This window comes from Ornithodoros turicata, chromosome 2, assembly GCF_037126465.1.
Source record: "Ornithodoros turicata isolate Travis chromosome 2, ASM3712646v1, whole genome shotgun sequence".
Lineage (NCBI taxonomy): Eukaryota > Metazoa > Arthropoda > Arachnida > Ixodida > Argasidae > Ornithodoros > Ornithodoros turicata.
In genome coordinates, this window is record NC_088202.1 from 99169757 (window position 1) to 99189653 (window position 19897).

Genomic DNA, 19897 nt, shown 5'->3' on the forward strand with positions numbered 1-19897 from the left:
TTCAGAGTTCCAGCTCACGGACTATTGCACATCAGCAACCGTCATAAGGAAAGATCGCGTAAGCCGAAACGCCTTTATGGCGGAATCCGAGCTACAGAAAGATCAGTTTCACTTTCCGTGAGAAGCTTCTGTAGTGCTGTAGTACAGTGGCGTAGCCGGAGAGGGCGTTTCAGGAGGAAACCGCCCCCCCCCCCCCCCCGAAATCGTACCTTTGGCAGTGCATTGTGGAGATGGAAACCAGGGTGAAATCCTCCTCCCCATGTAAAGTCCCCTCATAGAACCCTCATCGCTGCACTACACTGCGTCGCACAACCTAAAGCGATGTCCATAGCAGATGAACGCAATCAAGATACGCACGTTTTTCGTGGGCCTTATTTCCCGTCTACGTGCTGCAGTCACCCCCACTATGGATGCTCAGATTTTCCTTTTTACCAATGCCCTTACTGCGCACAGAAGTTCAATATGATTTTGTGTTCTCTTGTGTAACATATTATGTACTCTACTGTGCGACAGCAAATCAGGAGCATGCTGTGGCAGCTCTATTTAATCACTGATTGTTATCAAGCCAGCTAATGCCACAGCTTCGCCTTTACAGCAACTTCTTCATGAGGACAGATTAGGAGTTACTTGGCTGCGCCGATCTCCCTCCTCACTTTCTCGAGCTCCTCCCTCACTGGATCTGGTCCGAATTTCTCCTTGACCCGTAAAAGCTGAAAAAAGCAGCAGGAAGAGGGGTTACTTGATAAGGCAGTGTCCTAACAAGGATGTGACATTTAACATTGCTCGACATCCTGATTCATTCATCAATCAACCAATATGTCAGAAGCCACCATGCACAATATTTACTCTGTACTTCGCCTTATTAAATTTACAAAAGTGCTCTGAAACAAGCAGGCATGAGTGATGCGCCGCGACCTTAGTGCTTTGAACTTTCTCCAGGCGTGGCGTAATCATGTGTTTGTGATGTAGTCGTCTGCTCTAGGAACACGGGCCCGCTAAGTTGATAGGTTCTGGTGGAGTTTATATTTCAATCCACTCCCATTGGCTGATGTCTGATGTTAAATTTCGAAAGTTATTTGTCTCTGCCGCCAACGGGAAACGTGGCAGCATTAAACGGACGTATTGTCACCCTGTTCGTGTATGCATAGCCAGTTTGTAATATGCGAGTTCAAGACGAGTGCATGTAGCAAAGGAAAGGCTGAGGGAAGTAAGTGTCACTTTTCGTATGAAGCAAATATGTCTAGCAGGTGAAGATATAGCACACAAGCACAAATGTTTCCACCAATCAACGCCACTTCAGCTACTACACTCCGAAATTCGAAGCACGTGAATCATTAGCACGTAGATAACTCGAAGTAGTGAACACCAAAGTTGTTTAAAAAGGAAAAATGTTGTACCTGCACTGCATGTTGGAGGCGCTGTCGACGACATCCGGAAAATAGTGAGAGATACCGAGAAAACGTGCATATCTGTCCTAGCCGCGCTTTAGCCTTCCGAAACCCCTTGGGCGACACCACTGTTGCGATGGTGTTTTGTAACCGGATATCTCACCGGTCCGGAAAAATCTCTCGCGCCGCATTTTGTGGCAGTTATTGGATTCAATGAGGATGACTGAGTGCAGCAAGATGCTCCACTCCTGGTTCCGCTACAAACTAAATTACTAGTATAGGAACAGGAGTTCTAGGATTTATAGGGACAGACTAGGAGTTCACGGTAAGGCTCTATAAGCCAGCCGGCATGTAGAGGGCGGCTAATTCTCGTTGTTTACTGCCGGCAGTGTCATGAGCCACGATCTCGCTTCTACACGAATTCGCGAAATTAATGTCCCGCGAAATATTCCCGAAACGTGCTCCCACACGAATTCGCGAATTATTAAGACAGCGAAATTGACCACTTTTACAGTATTTATTGTTTTCACAAGTCACTGGCGTCTGTATGAACTGATTATGGAATTTTTAGTTTCTCTTCGTGTTGTTGTACTAGTGTATACTTACTACTTACTATACGCCGGAGTACAAATGTGATCGGATAGCATGGACGGTAATATGGGCAATACCCACACAGATGGTATTATAAACGAAGGTTGCCAGCACTGAGTCTGAGCACTAGTTGACTGCCAATTGAATAAATCGGGAAATTACCACGGAAAATTTACTTTATATGCTATTAAAGCTCGCCGGTATCTCGGAGGCTCGGAGGCGGATGTACTAGCGGCTGTATATTAGGCGATAAACATCGCCTGCACACAGCGCTTACAATGCCGATATGGTAAATCTAGTGCTCGAAACAGTATTTTATTCTTGCACTCGCTGTGAAGCAATTTACCTCGGTAATACCTCTATTATTCATGCAAAAATGACATTTTGGGATATATATTTCTGGTAAGTAAGTATTACTAGATATGTGAATTTATTTTCAAGACGTTGGTGCAAAATACTTTTCGAAATTTCCATTGCAAGTAAATTGCTTATTATTACCCAAAAACTTCAATAATACATTGTAGAGCGTCCTTTCCCTCTGTTTTCCCTTCGTTTTCTTTTACATTACACCAGCCCAGAAAAATGACGTCAGTGGAGAATCCCCAGCGACACGTACCTTCCTTTTGTCTTGGCTGGTCGTCCTCGTCTACCAAGCTTTACAAAGGAAGGCGGATAGGGGGGAAGGGGATAAAGGCTTTGGGTCCACACTCCACACCAACGGAACCAGCCAAGGAAGATATGGAAAGGTCGAACGGCGGGGCCTCGTAGCGGCAGTCGCGATATTTCCAGCAGAGACTGTTTCTATTTTTTTCTTGGACGCCAAGAAGAACGACTCGACAAATAATAAAATGACATAGAGTAGAAAAATAATAATAATGGTCACTTGACAACATAACAGGTTCTTGTTTCAGTGTAGGAAAAAGTGCAGTTCTACCTCCTTATATTTCATGTGGAACAATGATGATTTGAATGATGATGATGAATATATTATTTTCTTTTCTTCTTTTTCTTTTTTTTTGTAAAATAACTCCTGAAGCGTAAATTTTTTCCTCCACATTTCGTCGCGTTGGACGTTGAGGTCTCAGTTAGTTCAATCCAAACTTGAAAAACGTGTAATTCGGTCGTAGAAAAAGCTGAACAACGGAACACCTTGCGAGCCAAGTTTATGCGTATTTTAGGCAAATCAGTAGTCTTGTAGGGAAACACAGACACAGATGGAATTAGAAAATGGGGCTTTCCAGAGATGAATCTGAGCGCTAGCCAAGTGTGTGTCAAGAGTGTCATCGCGAGAGTGTCAAGTTAGGTACTATAGTCGGAACAGGAGGAAGGGCGCTGCAGAATTTCCGCAAGAGAATGTAGGTTTCTGCTTGAAAGTACAAACCTTGTGGTATTTCTGGTTGTCTTGAGTCATCCAGGGTGGCAGTGCAGTCTTCTTGTTAAACCTGCGCAGTAAAGAGGAGAGTAGGGTCACAACCTTCTGCGAAATTACTTGTTTCCCTCTTGACATCGATGACCTCTGCTTTTCGCTGAATACCGATACTGCCCTTTCTAGAATTATCTAGAGACTCATCATCCTTTCAACCAATACGGGCATTCCGTCGTCCACTTTCCTAGAACTAGTCTCTCTTTACTAGTCCTCCACAGTGGTTGCTTTTAATGAACAACTGTAACCCCAAGCAGAAGCCAGGGCGTTTGCTCGTCTATTGTTCCAAAACGCTCTAAATTCTATTTAGAATCCCCCGACGAAGCTCTGTTCCTTTGCGTCTAATTCAAATTCAGCTACAATCACTCGTCGTTGTGTCACAAAGAAACATACAAGGTGTCAGTACACGTGTCTGCTTTCGTTGTACAGTCTAGAAGTGCTAAGGGCCTGACACACTGGTGCGACACCACAAGATTTTAAATGGGATATAAGTTATATCCCATTTAAAATCTTGTGCGTTGTGCATCTTGTGCGTAAAAAGTGCTAAAAGTGCATCGCACGACAGGGTCGCACCACATGTTTCATCAGACTGTCGAATGAAGTCTCCAGTCGCATTGACAAAACGAGTCTCACGATCCTGCTGTCATGGTCCTGCTGTCGTGTCGCGGTGGTGTCGCGTCAATGTGACAGTAGTCGGCGACATCCTCAGACAACGACTCGACACGAGACGACAACTCGACTGGATTTGATTCGGGTTTTATTGGCGCATCAGCTACAAAGGCCATAGTGCGCCAAATACCACTGAAGAGTAGTTAGTTAAAAAGTACATGTGCAGGACTAAAATGCAGGACTGTTACATTAGTATTTAAAATCACAGATCTTTTAAAGACCCAGTATCTTTAAAAAACCTATACACGTTCTCAAAAGGAACAAAGCTGTCATCTCCCAGCAGAAGCATTGGGTGGAGGGGCAAAAAGGTTCTAGGTCGCCAGGTGTTGAATGTTGTGTCAGTAGTGTGACAGGCACCTTACTGTCATGAAATAAGTGTTGCCAGGTCACTTAGGCGGAAATCTAGGAGGTCGGCATCAGAAAATTCAGTAGAATTCAATAGATGTGCTAAAAACAAGGGCGAAACGCTCCACGGCGACCTAATTAGTGGGCCGTATGATAAATAAACACGAACTATCACGACATATTAGATAGAATAACTACATTTTAATTTGTATATGGTGTACAAAGTAAGGACGTTCTTGCACACCGTCATTCGATCACGTACTCTGGCTCATACATGTACATTCAGTTTCTACTAAGTCACAGTGAAGTTACAGCAGTTCTTGTCGCCTATGAGTCGCTCTGTGTGCAGCAGTCCAGTCATGAGTCCAGTAATACCCCTGTCACACGGGCATTTTCGATCCTGCTCGACCGAACCTGCTTGAACCCAATGCAGATCGGATGGTGCTACACGGCCGCTGCCAAGCAGGATCGAACTTTGATCCTGCCTGACTCAAGACAGTTCCCATAACAGGATTGAGAATTTCAAGACGGCTCGACGGCCGCCATTTGCATCATCGACCCCGATGAACTGTCATAACTTAAGACGGACATGCGCGCGAAGCTACAAATGATGCTTACATCGGTATACGATAAAGTACCACTAATATCGCTGTTATATAGGAAACGCGAAATTAATGAGTTCCGTTTATTCATTTGCACAGGTCAACCATTCAATACGCATTGAAAGTGGCCGTGTAGCAGCGTCAAAACTCGAGCGTGCTCGGGAAGTTCGATGCAGATCGGATTCGAGAAGGATCGAAATGCCCGTGTGACAGGGGTATAATAGTTCCTGTCGAAAGCTGTTTCGTTTTCATGAGGTTGACCTCAGAAAATATCTGTTCCACGCACGCGCTGGAATGCGCAAAGCAGAGGAGGTTTACAACTAAACTTCCTAACGACCGAAGCTCGTCGGAACTTGTCATGTTTGCTATGTTACCGGGTGTCCTGTGGAATATGCATATGTCTGCAATGTCTTGCTATAAATTGTTTTACTTGGGCAGCCGCTCGCTTTTTCAAAGGTGACTGCTTGCAGATGCCAGATAACGCGTAGACCCCTCACTATGTCAAAACGACATGATTTTCTCGGTCGTACGCGGAATGAGCAAACCAGACGATGTGAGCAAACGTCAATTGAAGTTCGCTATGTAATACCACGGTTCTAGCAAGAAATTCAGTAGATTTAAGCGCGTTTTGTTCTTTTTTCAGTATTTTAGTAGACCGACTCGAAGTCCAGTAGATCTACTGAAATTTCAGTAGACCTGGCAACACTGGGCGCAACTGACGACGGCTCCAGCTCCAGCTGACGAGCTTCCGCGCTTCCACGTGACGGAGAAGAGCCAATCAGCTTGCGGAGCGCAGCCTGATTCGCTCTTCTCCGTCACGTGCCGCGCTGTACACGGACACCTCACTTACTCCGCTACGACGCCGGCTTTTCTTCAAAATGTGGCTTCTAATGCTAACGCATTCAAATAGTTCCAGCGTACGCTAGAGCGCCCGTGTTGTTCCTTCCGCAGGTAAAGCGTTGCCGTAGGCAACATGTAAAATATCTTTTTTTTTTAATTTTCCATTGCATTCTAGAACATGTTAGGCCGGTTTCACACTGACGTAACGTCTTTCACGTCCGTAAAATGCGTCCGTGTTGGGGGACCGCTTTTTTTCTCGGTGATCATCCGTGTGTTTAACGTGTTCGAGACGTGTGCGTGTTTTTTCACTTTTCACGCGCTACAGTCATGTTCATATAGGCCACACTACCGTGTATCCTCGCGAGTGGTGTGTTCGCGACGATAACTTTCCCCCATACTAGATTCTAAGCGATTTTCGCGGAACAAACTCGTCTTTAACTCCTCGCCTTTTCAGACTACAGAGTTTCTCCTCCGTGTCAATATCGAAATTTGAAGCGGAGAGAAAACGGACCAGCATTGCTCAAGGCTGCTATTTACACTGTCCGAGCCCATGTCCTCTCTCCGTAAAAATTATTGCATGCCCGTTTTTTGCTAGTGTTTCTCGGGCACCACGCCATTCCTTATGCGACTTTTGTCGCTCCCGCTCCTCAACGATTTCACAACGTTGGAATTTTTTTACCTCTCCTTTTCAAGCACATATTGCTGCTGCTCCATTAGCAATCATATCATGGATTTTATAAACAAGATTTTTTTATATGTATTGACCAATATTTTTATATGTCCAAATTATATTTTTGCCTCCGTGTTGATAAAAAACTGCAATTAAAAGCTTTCACTGCTTGCAACATTTCTTGCCGTAAATCCTTTGTCACAGCCACGGCAGGCAAAAATGACACGGTATGAAGGTCTGATATTCATAGCTTGAATTAACGGAATGTCGAAACGGCAGTCCACACACTTCTACAGAAACAGCAGAAACTGCATCGTGTATCGCAAACTTTCTAAGGCACTGTCTTTCAGGCTGGCCTACGTCAAAGAACAGTCGCTTCCCCTTCTTCATTTATGTCTTATTTTTATCAGCATCAGGATGCACACGGGGGAGAAAAAAAAAAACGCTAGTGTAAAACCGGCCTTAAAGGGAGGCATACCACTGATAAGCATAGATTTTGGAAGGTATCCATATCCACATCCAAACCCTCCAGCTCTCATATTTGATACGTAGTTGTCACTCGCGTTGGTGCCATTTGGCCACTCATGGAGGTGAAAACAAATGTGCGTGAGCTGTCAGATTACCTCATTGCTCTTCCAATAATTGCACCCCACTGTGATTTCCCTTGTTTCTTTGTGTAAGATTGCAGGTCTACTTCAAAGCAGGAAGATTTTACCAAATATGAAATAGTAACGGAAGTCTGCATCAGTGTACACTCACCAGATTTCCGGCTTCATAAATGTGTACATGCAGAAGCACACACACCCTCCTGTCGCTATCGACATGATCACAATCAAAGGCATCAACTGTGGCGAAGAAACGGGAACATTTTGATTAATTCGCAGCATCATATTATTCAGTCAAAAGAAATGGCAGACGATGAGCGTATGGTCCTACATTAGCTATTTCAAAGATCTAATTCAATTCTATATGCGGATTATGTACCTGTACACACAATCTCGACACAGCACATGAGCTGTCTCGTATCCTATTATCTTCGTAAGTATCTTACCTCAACATGTTTTTTGAGAAAACGAATTCCGAAGAGGGAACTTTTCTCCCGAGGAACCATACCGAGAGCCTGGGAGCACAAAGTGGGTGTTATATAGTATAAATTTATACCGACCTCACACAAAGTAGAGAATTGGACTGCGCAAATGCAAGATGGTACCTTAGATACCAATGATATAAACAGCACTTGGAGGAAGTAGACGAAATTGACAGCACGCACAGGATAAGAAGAAATGCAAACTTAGATGGTACACATATCATCAACGGCGAGTCGTCGATCTGAAGGAGAACCTACACAATTTGAACTAAATAATAAGCGTATCCCCCTGAGCAGCGCAGCAAACGGAAAGCTGCAAACCTCATCTTGACTTTCAGTGAAACGCGACTGTTCGACATATAACATCAACAAGCAGACGACAAAGTAAGCATAAGCTGTACTTGCCTGAAGAGTGTGCGTTCAGGGCAAAATTGTGCATATAGATTCCCATGCGCTTATCTCAGAAAACACCTTTCGCGTTGCAACCGCCTGGCACAAAGCGGGAAATCCCTCATTCCCAGCGGAAATGAAATACCGCATCAGCATGAAAGCGTCTCAGACTGCACACCGCTGTATCAAGGAGTGAGTCAGATGTTTCAGGGAGATAAACCAAGTCTTTCTGCTGAGGACGGCTCGGGCAGTGTGACTCAGGCAGCACTGTTGTTTACATGTCGACACGCCACACAAAACGATAGTGCCGTTATGCAGTCCCGAGAAGCCCACGTCAAATTTGAGAGCTTGTCCCAACGATGTGATCTATCTTACAGAAGCAATCATAAGGCATACAATCGATTTTTGAACCCTCGATTTACGAATTCCTTCGCTTTATCAACGCCGCCCTCTGGGATAAGACGCATCCCCTTCCTCCTTCCAAAACTCGATTTTTGAATCCCTTCATTCGTGAACGATTGTTACAGGAACGTTAACAGCTCATAAATCGAGGGTAGACTGTAATTGTTTCTGGCCATATCCCGCACACCTGAACGTCTCGATCCCAGCCTGTTTATCGTCCGTATATCAAATTTCTGAACCTGCGAAATATGCTGCGCCATTAAACGTGTGCATTGTTGGAGAATACGAAAATGCAATAGTTCTCTAGGACCTTATAATTTATGACCCTAACATCGTACGGCGCAACTTGATCTTCGTATCCGCGCCAGAAAACTTCAAACTCCAATTTATGCACCCGCCGATAGAGTTGTCCCGCATGTCTACTACCAACAACAAAAATTTGCCTATCGTTGTGACACACGAAATATTCTCTAAAGGTCCCTCCAGTGAAGAAAGAGTATGGCAGCGAAGAAAGATTTCCGTGGGATTTCAGTGTTGCTTAAAATCAATAGGCAACTCAGCCGATGTTAATGAGTTAACTCAGTCACTTTAAAGCTGATACTCAATTGTACAATTAACGTTGATGTGTCGCCTGAAATCTTTAGTATCTATCCCACGGCTTCTAGAAAAGGAAAATGAATGAAAACCCACAAAAATGCCATGCGTGGAGGTTCATGGCAAGATTTTCCTTCCGCCTGCATCACTAGGTCATACCCAAACCTATTTCTGCCGCACGCAACTTCCTTCCTCCTGCATCTGTCGGTCGTATGCAATAACGAGTTAACGCTACCTAACCTAAACCTATACCTAACCTATTCCTAGCCTAAATCTATTCCCCACCGCAGGCTACTTCCTTCCGCCTGCATCAGTCGGCCGCGTGCAGTAACGACCTAACCCAACCCTATTTCCTAGCGCAGGTTGCTTCCTTCAGCCTGCATCAGTCGGTCGCATGAATCAACGACCTAACCCAACTCTATTTCCTAGCGTAGGTTGCTTCCTTCAGCCTGCATCAGTCGGTCGCATGCATTAACGACCTAACCAAACACTATTCTCTAACGCAGGTTACTTCCTTCCACCTGCACCAGTCGGCCACATACATTGACGATCTAACTCAAACCTATTCCCTAGCGCAGGCTACTTATTATTATTTATTATTTTGTTTCATACACTCGTCTTTTGGCTAAAATCATATTGCCCCCATGGCTATTAACGCTTCCTCTGCTGCATGGACAGAGAAGGGACAAGGCGCAGGCTAGCTCTACCTCTCACAAGATGGCGGCCTCCGTATCCGTTACGCTTGTCGAGGCTGTGCGGCTGCTTTGCATGGTGTTATACAAATGCATATTAAAAATTGGGATGTAGTTCCGTATCGGGACCACTGGCTTTTTTTAAAGAAAAAAGAATAAAAACAAAAATCAAATGCTTTTACGTGAAAGAGGACCTAACTAGTAACGAAATTAAACAGGAATGACCCTCGTATATTGCGTGAAAGGTATAAAAATTAAATTTTACCGCCCGTTTCTTGAAGGCGATCCGCCATCTTTACTGAGGACCTTCTGATCTAACCCGAGGCACAGTCTCGACGCCCGCACCGCGTAGTGCGTGCCTGGGGGGGAGGAGGGCACCCCCAGACCCTACCCCCCAATCTGTAGAACCTAACCTAGACTAACCTCACTAAAGTGAGGTGATTTAGCCCAATTCAACAACCGTACCTCTTGCAAGATTCGAGTCCGTTAGGCTTAGCATTCCCGTGTTTCTCCTGCGCTAAAAGTGAATAAGATGGGGGTTGATATGCATATAAAAAACTTCTAGTCCACAGAATGTTATAGTTCTTACATATTTAGATTCAGTATATGACGTTCTTCCACTTCTATGCAATATTTACCTTCCTAACGCTTTCCCTAATTTTTAAAAACGAGTGGTCCCGATACGGAACTACACCCAAAATTGTTTAGACCACACAATTATAATTTCGTATTTCTAATATTTCGATATTCGGTATGTGACCAACTTTCACTTATATGGAATAATTCCCTTTAAACGCGCTTTCACTAATTTTATAACACAGTTTTCCATATACGGAACTACACTCGAAATGATGAACATATGAGCCCTTCTCCTTCAGATAGACAACGCCGGGTGGAGCAGTCTTCCCATAGGAATATGTAAGCGCATCCATCACATAAGCTGGAAATATTTATAAAACATATGTGAAAAAATGGGGGACTTACGAATTGCCTGAACCGTGTTCACTTTGGAATCCTTACAATCGCACGGTGCACCTCGTTCTCGTCGAAAATCCTCGTCTTTGTCGGTCTCTCTGCAATGACCAATATGTTGTCACGTTAGTCTTCACGATCCTGAAAATAGGCGCTTGATGGTCTTGTATGTAGGGTGTACCTTCCACTGAATGTGTGTTTCATGCTGCTCTTTTCCAAATTCGATTGCAATCAGTTTGTGCTACAAGCCACCAGGCACCGCCACGTGGACACACCCTGGTTAGGGTGCCTAAATAGTAGTTCATAGAGGGAGCTAGTATTCAGGCACCCTAACCCTAGTCTTCATGCATGGACTTCAATCTTAAATCGAGTCGCGGGCGGCATCGATGATTGACCTTAGACCACATCTTCGAGGGTGGCACAAAAACGAAACGACCATAATTACCATGACATATCCCAAAAATACTATTAAATCAAAATACGCACAAAAAAAGAGGCGCGGTGTAGTTATTGTGGATCTGGTGTGTGTGCAGTTCATTACTGAAAACCTCTACTTGACACACCAAGCGGAATAAATAAGCTCCCTTTTCAAATCCGGCACTGTAAAATATGAAAAATAATTCAAGAAAATGCGTACTTCTTGAAAAACCATTATGACAATGTTCTGGAGCACTGAAATGTGTCCCTACTCACACACTGCATAGTTGCCTTTGCTTGGAGAAAGAAATAGAAAAATAAGACAGAACTAACAAGCTGACTTTATTGACACTGGGTGGTTTCGGCTTTCCTACTTTAATATGTGTGGTAAAAAAAATACAATGGCCCCTTGTACTTCACTGTTCTTTATCAATTTATTTCCTTTCTCTCTCTCTTTCTGTTCCTGTCTTATTTGCCGCAAACGACGTCCGGAGAGGCCGCTGCTTCTATGAGCTTGTATAAGCTTATGATCTCCGCTTCTCAGCTGAACACATGCCGCATCTATACTTGACCAAAGCTGTTATGGAGGATGCTGTTGGAGCTAATTCTACCTCTGGTCCACCTGGTTCATTGATCCTGCAATGTACTGTGGAGGACAAGGACAAATATCACGTAGGGAAGAATATGTTCTCCGATTTCGCTCCGTTTCTTTGTAATGGGACATCTGGAATCTCTTGTCGTTCCACTTGCCATGCAGAAACCGACACGCTATACCCCCTCTAGTGTAGCGCATCAACTGCCACGGGTACAAGACCAACCGTAAGATTCGAAAAATTAGAGACGAAAAATTTTACAAAAAAAAAAAAGAAAATCTAGACTGATCCACAGGGGAGTGACTCACAGGGCTTCATTCGAAGCGGGTGTACCGTGCCAGGTGGTCCATGCGTACGTATCAAAACGTGCCGGCTCATCGGGAACTTTCCCCTAACTTGTCCGTCACCGCCTGGTTGGTCCCGGATGCTCCCGTACCAGTGGCGTAGCTGGGGGAGGGGGGTTTAGAGGATTCAACCCAAGAAATCGTACCGTTCGTAGTGCATTTGGGCGAGTGAAACGAGGGGTAAATCCTCCTCTCCTATGCAAAGTCCCCATAGAACCCCTCCCGAAATATTTTTCTGGATACGCCACTGACCTATCTATTTCTACCTGCTGATCTTTTCTACCTATCTTACGTAATAAATAGATAAAACATTGAAACTGTTTCTGAACACTGTATTGAAACTAACATGAAAATTGTATTTCAACTGATGAAATGCAGTCCACTGTATGAAAGCTTGTCTAATAAACACAGTAGTTTCAATGTTTATCCCTATCACTGCAGCACTGCAGCACCTTCCTCTGCAGCATTGTCTAATTAGCATTAACCTAATACACGTTACTGTCTAACGCTCCAACTTGGGAGCTAGGGTTCTCTCAGAGGAACATCAATGTTTCCTTTTAGAAGTGTTGGCGCTCTTCCGTTTTTCCTGCATTCGGAGATATTTGGAACGGAGCCAAGAACTTTTGGTCGGATGTGAGACAAAAAGGGCCAAGATATGAGATCGACAGTTCTATTCTGCCCATGCTCATTGTATCCGGGCAGCTTTTTGCCCCAATAAATGGGACAGGTATTTGGATGAAATGGTACGTTTGCGCGGTATTATATTTCTGTATATTGAGAAACGTTGCCCTCACAATGTCTTTGCCTCTGTTAAGCTGATCACCTCTATAATTATGTATATTTGCTTTATAGATGCTATCTTAGCATTTTACTCCTGTGACTAGTTCATGAAGCCATGCGTTTGCGTGAGACGACGTGAAAAGCAATGAAAAGCTTATTCCATCTTTTTCTACGTGGAATAAGAGAAAAAGAGTTGTCTTCGGGGCACCGAGCTGTTCACCAAAATAGAGTGTTACCTCCGTGATAGAATGTGAAGAGTGCTCATTTAATACTTAGTGCCTTCGGATTACTGATGTACATAAGGAAATTATTTTGTTGTAGGTAGTTGTAATTAACGATGAAAGATTTGTGAAGATTTGTGAAAGATGTTCCAGCCTCAGAACATCAGTTCTTTCATGTTCATAGTTGTAATTGTTTCGTTGTAAGGTTTGGAAAACAAAGATTATAGACCGTCCAAGCCTAAACACTATTTTGTTACGGTTACGGTTAGACTTTTTACGAAAGCAAGCACAATCTTTAAGAACAAATCTTCCCTGGAACAGCACCGCAAAGGGTACTGCGCCGACGACCGTTTTATAACGACGATCGTATTCATCAAGCGGCTCATGGGAACTTAAAGCGCCTTCGAGCATTACAAGACGGCCAGAGGCGGAGGTAGAAGAAGAACAACAACATTCCTGGTGTGCTCAGCAGCAGCGTCAGCCGGGGTAAACCATAACCGAAGAAGACGACGGAGCAGCATACAGTTAATATAGGAAGGCTCTAGAGAACGGGCTTGGTGCGCCGTCAGTGGGATTCTCCTATCCCCGAGTGCGACCGCCCGGGCGCAGCCATCCGTTGGTCATGGACAGTGTTAGTGGACGAATTTCTGCCCCCTAAGTTCAGCGGAGCTGCTCCGTTTGTTACCAACCCTGTGACGTTACTTGGGATAACAAACGGCGAAACTGGCCGATGGAGGGAACGACGAAACGAACGACGCTTCCAGCGAAAGGAAGCGAGGCAAGCCCTGTAATTGCGTTGAGTACGTATGACCCTTCTGGCTGCGTGCAGAATTGAGTAGTGCTATCGGTATCACAAGGCAAAAGTTGTCATATAAAACTTGAGTCATATCTTATCTGTGAGATCGTCTGCGACACCGCCAAACCTTTGGTTTCTAGTGGCACGGGTGAACATGCTTACCGCCTACCCAAGCAGCACAATGTACTGAAAGTCGAGTGCAAGAGGGGTGGACGGGTAGGTGGAAGACCTTGAACAGACTCTTGAAACTAAGGAACATTGATAAGACACATACCGTCTATCCCTATTGCACTCGACTTTCAGTACACTGTGCTGCTTGGGTATGACGTGTTGAAGCGGCGTTTGTATGCTTTGCGAGCGAAATCAATAAATCGTATGCGAGCCAACGGGAACCGCAAATGGCAAAACCGACGATGCTATGGTCTGTCGAGTTTCGTGATAATAAAGTAACGAACGAACGATAGCACACAAGCAAGTGATGTAGTGGGAAAATATTCACTGCTTATTTGTGTAACAAATATATGTGAGATACGCACATAGTATACCGAATTTCGATAGCAAGTGATTAATTTAGGAAAACGAGAACGTCAAGTTTAGCGGAATGAAGCAGCCAACGAATGGCAACGCCTTCCGTGACCAACGGATGGCAGCTCCCTTGTGGTAACGATTCCTCGAGCGAGTCCGACCCCCCCTACGGAGCAGTGTCCCTCAAAGTTCCTATGCTGCTTTGCGCCGCGCACTTGCTGGCGCGCGCATTTTTTTCAAATCGTCTATTATCGCTTTTGTGTGTTTTCAACGTCATCATTTATCGTGTGGCGTTATTCCACGGAGGAGACTGTACGATTAATGAACGTATAGCGCATGAACTCACTTGTTAGCACACAAAACTTAAGAACCTCAATGTGGACGAAATCCGTTCGCATTGACCATTCGCTCTCCACAAGCATCCGCTGCGAATTATTACCTTTGTTTTATTCGCATGAGTGCTGAAACTACGCATATATTATGTTCCTCCGGTCATGTCCTGTTATGTCCAAAACATAACTGCGGTTCTATTATAAAATATATGCACATATAAATATATATATATATATATATATATATATATATGTTAACAATTTGATCGTGCACTCCCAGCCAAGGACAGCTGTTTCGCTCTACTTGGAGCTCGTCAGCCTGGCGTAGGGAAGTGACACGATCTTGGGTCGGCACAAAAGTGCGTCTCGGCGAGACGTCAATGTTCCACGGTGACGACGCCACCTGTGGAGGCCGCAGTGCAAGCCAGCAAGTACATATAAAAAGTAAAAAAATAGCCGAAGCTCTGTAGCTGCACGTTGAGCATATGTTTACAATTTGATCGTGCACTCCCGGCCAAGGACAGCTGTTTCGCTCTACTTGGACCTCGTCAGCCTGGCGTAGGGAAGTGACACGATCTTGGGTCGGCACAACAGTGCGTCTCGGCGAGACGTCAATGTTCCACGGTGACGACGCCACCTGTGGAGGCCGCAGTGCAAGCCAGCAAGTACGTATAAAAAACAAAAAAATAGCCGAAGCTCTGTAGCTGCACGTTGAGCATATGTTTACAATTTGATCGTGCACTCCCGGCCAAGGACAGCTGTTTCGCTCTACTTGGACCTCGTCAGCCTGGCGTAGGGAAGTGACACGATCTTGGGTCGGCACAACAGTGCGTCTCGGCGAGACGTCAATGTTCCACGGTGACGACGCCACCTGTGGAGGCCGCAGTGCAAGCCAGCAAGTACATATAAAAAGTAAAAAAATAGCCGAAGCTCTGTAGCTGCACGTTGAGCATATGTTTACAATTTGATCGTGCACTCCCGGCCAAGGACAGCTGTTTCGCTCTACTTGGACCTCGTCAGCCTGGCGTAGGGAAGTGACACGATCTTGGGTCGGCACAACAGTGCGTCTCGGCGAGACGTCAATGTTCCACGGTGACGACGCCACCTGTGGAGGCCGCAGTGCAAGCCAGCAAGTACGTATAAAAAACAAAAAAATAGCCGAAGCTCTGTAGCTGCACGTTGAGCATATGTTTACAATTTGATCGTGCACTCCCAGCCAAGGACAGCTGTTTCGCTCTACTTGGACCTCGTCAGCCTGGCGTAGGGAAGTGACACGATCTTGGGTCGGCACAACAGTGCGTCTCGGCGAGACGTCAATGTTCCACGGTGACGACGCCACCTGTGGAGGCCGCAGTGCAAGCCAGCAAGTACGTATAAAAAACAAAAAAATAGCCGAAGCTCTGTAGCTGCACGTTGAGCATATGTTTACAATTTGATCGTGCACTCCCAGCCAAGGACAGCTGTTTCGCTCTACTTGGAGCTCGTCAGCCTGGCGTAGGGAAGTGATAAACTGATGTTCTGAGGCTGGAACAACATAGAGGGGAGAAGATGTGGGTTCGATCCCTACAGCTGGCTAACCTTTTCAGTGACTTTCATCTTTCATCGTAGGGAAGTGACACGATCTTGGGTCGGCACAACAGTGCGTCTCGGCGAGACGTCAATGTTCCACGGTGACGACGCCACCTGTTGAGGCCGCAGTGCAAGCCAGCAAGTACATATAAAAAGCAAAAAAATATCCGAAGCTCTGTAGCTGCACGTTGAGCATATGTTTACAATTTGATCGTGCACTCCCAGCCAAGGACAGCTGTTTCGCTCAACTTGGAGCTCGTCAGCCTGGCGTAGGGAAGTGACACGATCTTGGGTCGGCACAACAGTGCGTCTCGGCGAGACGTCAATGTTCCACGGTGACGACGACGCCTGTGGAGGCCGCAGTGCAAGCCAGCAAGTACATATAAAAAGTAAAAAAATAGCCGAAGCTCTGTAGCTGCACGTTGAGCATATGTTTACAATTTGATCGTGCACTCCCAGCCAAGGACAGCTGTTTCGCTCTACTTGGAGCTCGTCAGCCTGGCGTAGGGAAGTGACACGATCTTGGGTCGGCACAACAGTGCGTCTCGGCGAGACGTCAATGTTCCACGGTGACGACGACGCCTGTGGAGGCCGCAGTGCAAGCCAGCAAGTACATATAAAAAGTAAAAAAATAGCCGAAGCTCTGTAGCTGCACGTTGAGCATATGTTTACAATTTGATCGTGCACTCCCAGCCAAGGACAGCTGTTTCGCTCTACTTGGAGCTCGTCAGCCTGGCGTAGGGAAGTGACACGATCTTGGGTCGGCACAAAAGTGCGTCTCGGCGAGACGTCAATGTTCCACGGTGACGACGCCACCTGTGGAGGCCGCAGTGCAAGCCAGCAAGTACATATAAAAAGTAAAAAAATAGCCGAAGCTCTGTAGCTGCACGTTGAGCATATGTTTACAATTTGATCGTGCACTCCCGGCCAAGGACAGCTGTTTCGCTCTACTTGGACCTCGTCAGCCTGGCGTAGGGAAGTGACACGATCTTGGGTCGGCACAACAGTGCGTCTCGGCGAGACGTCAATGTTCCACGGTGACGACGCCACCTGTGGAGGCCGCAGTGCAAGCCAGCAAGTACGTATAAAAAACAAAAAAATAGCCGAAGCTCTGTAGCTGCACGTTGAGCATATGTTTACAATGTGATCGTGCACTCCCGGCCAAGGACAGCTGTTTCGCTCTACTTGGACCTCGTCAGCCTGGCGTAGGGAAGTGACACGATCTTGGGTCGGCACAACAGTGCGTCTCGGCGAGACGTCAATGTTCCACGGTGACGACGCCACCTGTGGAGGCCGCAGTGCAAGCCAGCAAGTACATATAAAAAGTAAAAAAAATAGCCGAAGCTCTGTAGCTGCACATATATACGTATATATAGTGAAAAAAAAGCCTAGGCTCTTTGGCTGCACGTTGAACATATGTTTATAAGTCCCAAACGTTGCCACACCAGCATTGGACAGCTGTTTCGGCCTTATTGGGCCTTCATCAGCAATGCGTAGGTGGGCGACGTTTCAGCGAGTGGCGGCGGTAGGTCACGTGGAATGTGATGTCCTCCCTCTCACCCTGACGGGAGGACATCACGTTCCACGTGACCTTCCGCCGCCACTCGCTCAAACGTCGCCCACCTACGCATTGCTGATGAAGGCCCAATAAGGCCGAAACAGCTGTCCAATGCTGGTGTGGCAACGTTTGGGACTTATAAACATATATATATATATATTTATATGATATTGCTTCTATGGTGCGCAAGGCATTACTGCGGTGTGCCGTGCTGTCTTGCCAATCCGCCATTTCTCAGAATGTTAACGGAGCATACGCAAGACAGTGACGTATTCTATCGGGACTTCCGCGAAACTGTTTGGTTGTGACTCGTCGTCTGCCATTCGTATCCACATGGTATCGGGTTGCATATTTTTGCGGTGAGAGCCAACATTTCGTGAACTTATGGAGTAGAAGACTTTTTGATAAAGATAGTAGTAGCATGTTCGTTCAGCAGTTGCAAAGCAAAGTACAGCAAGGGGGATATGTTTGAATTATTCGGTTTCCGTGCAAACGACTGAACCCACAGCAGAAGAAGTCCAATGTTTACGCGCTTCTCGGGCACAGAACACCGGTAGTAACCTTGTTCCCGTGAAAAGAGCCTGTGATAACAGATGAGTACCCTCCAGGTACAATGTTGCATCCCGGACGCACCATGAACTTCAGGCTGTGTCCAATTGTACGACAGCCAGCATGGAAGACAAGCAACCAGCTTTATCGACGTCTGGACACACGTCAATGGCAGCGTGTACTAGTTACTTGGAGAAATTCCCGTGGTCAGCGCAGCCGAGTAGACAGGTTTTATGTGTCACCGGGCCTAGCCAGCTTCATGTTTGTCCTGCTGGTGACATTACGGACCACCAATGAGTCCTGTTGTCCCTATCTGACATTGCAAATTTTCGCGCCGGATGCTGTTTTTGGCGTCTCAACGTTTCCTTACTAGATGACCCAGAAATAAAAAGCGATTTAGACAATTGGCTGCGCGAACAATGTTCCAACGGGAATTTGGGGCGAGACGACTGGGAGACCTTGAAGCAAATGGCTACTGCCCGCTTACGGTTTTGGGGTACAGAGCGTGCGCGTGAGCAACGGCAGTGTAGAGACGCACTCAGGCAGGTACTAGCTGTGCTGCGGACTGCGGTACCCTGACTCACGTGGCTCTGATACTGCCAGTGAGCTTGCGGACGTATCAAGACACTTCGCGTCTCTAAGGATGCACGCATGGCGCAAATTCTTCATCAAACAGAACGTCGAACGTTGGTGCCGTGAGGCATACTGTTCCCGCTTACTGTTGCGGCGCTACATGTCAGGAAATCCGGGCTCGAGTATAGCTGAGCGTAGGTCAGAGGACGGCTCCCTTCTCACTGACGCAGATGACATTCGACGCGCAATGCGCGATCACTGTCCGACCCTTTATACTGAGTCATCTCCAAATTAGCCTGTGGTCGGCCGAGACTGTCTACTGCCGGTGAAAGAAATAGAGCACAATGACCCAGGGCCGCTCACCCAAGAAGAAGTTTTAGCCGCTCTCACCGCAATGCCGGGCGGAAAGTGTCCCGGCGCAGATGCTCTTCCGGTCGAGTTTTATAAGCGCTTTTGGAGGATCCTTGGAAGCTCCATCACTAAGGTATTTAATCTTTGTCTTTCAAGAGGGGCACTTTGCAGGACAATGCAATGGGGTGTTGTCGTTCTGCTATGTAGGCAGTGTGTATTGTCATCAAGCAAGAGAACTACCTATGGAGGTAGCCCCTTTTCTTTTACACATACTCTATCTTACATACCAGATAACAACGCTCCAAAGAGAGATTGCTTTTTGTACGTGCCATACCATCCTGAAACTCCGGAAGTGTCGCTACGGGGGGCAGTACAGTCCTAGTGGGCTTACTAGAACTTGATATGTCATTCACCATGATCATGATCAAAGAGCCGAGTCGCTGTAAGCCAGCGGCGAGAGCACTCCACAGACCCGAACAATGACTGCTCACGGATGATATGTGCACGCAGCACGGCTCTCACTGCCTGAAAAATAGCCATGCTCACAACATCTGGGCCACCGAAGGCCAGCCGACACCTGCGAATGCAAATTTTGGAGTTGACTTCCGAGATCAGCAATGATAA

The 19897-nt window shown here is 46.1% G+C and overlaps 1 protein-coding gene across 4 annotated transcripts in view; it reads right to left on the bottom strand.

The window, feature by feature from the left end:
• Positions 1 to 509: 509 nt before the first annotated feature.
• Positions 510 to 19897, bottom strand: part of LOC135383883 (normal mucosa of esophagus-specific gene 1 protein-like) — a 47663-nt gene continuing 28275 nt past the window's right edge. The window contains exons 1-6 of one of the 4 annotated variants that reach the window (XM_064613178.1): positions 10847 to 10864; positions 10678 to 10766; positions 7580 to 7648; positions 7288 to 7373; positions 3361 to 3421; positions 510 to 710 (exon numbers count right to left, since the gene is read on the bottom strand). In XM_064613178.1, coding sequence (XP_064469248.1) covers positions 624 to 710; positions 3361 to 3421; positions 7288 to 7373; positions 7580 to 7639 — 294 coding nt within the window. In that variant the 5' untranslated portion in view covers positions 7640 to 7648; positions 10678 to 10766; positions 10847 to 10864 and the 3' untranslated portion in view covers positions 510 to 623. Of the gene's footprint in view, positions 711 to 3360; positions 3422 to 7287; positions 7374 to 7579; positions 7649 to 8020; positions 8195 to 10677; positions 10819 to 10846; positions 10865 to 19897 lie in introns of those variants that run through there. The other 3 variants (XM_064613176.1, XM_064613177.1, XM_064613179.1) reach the window with 3 other exon arrangements.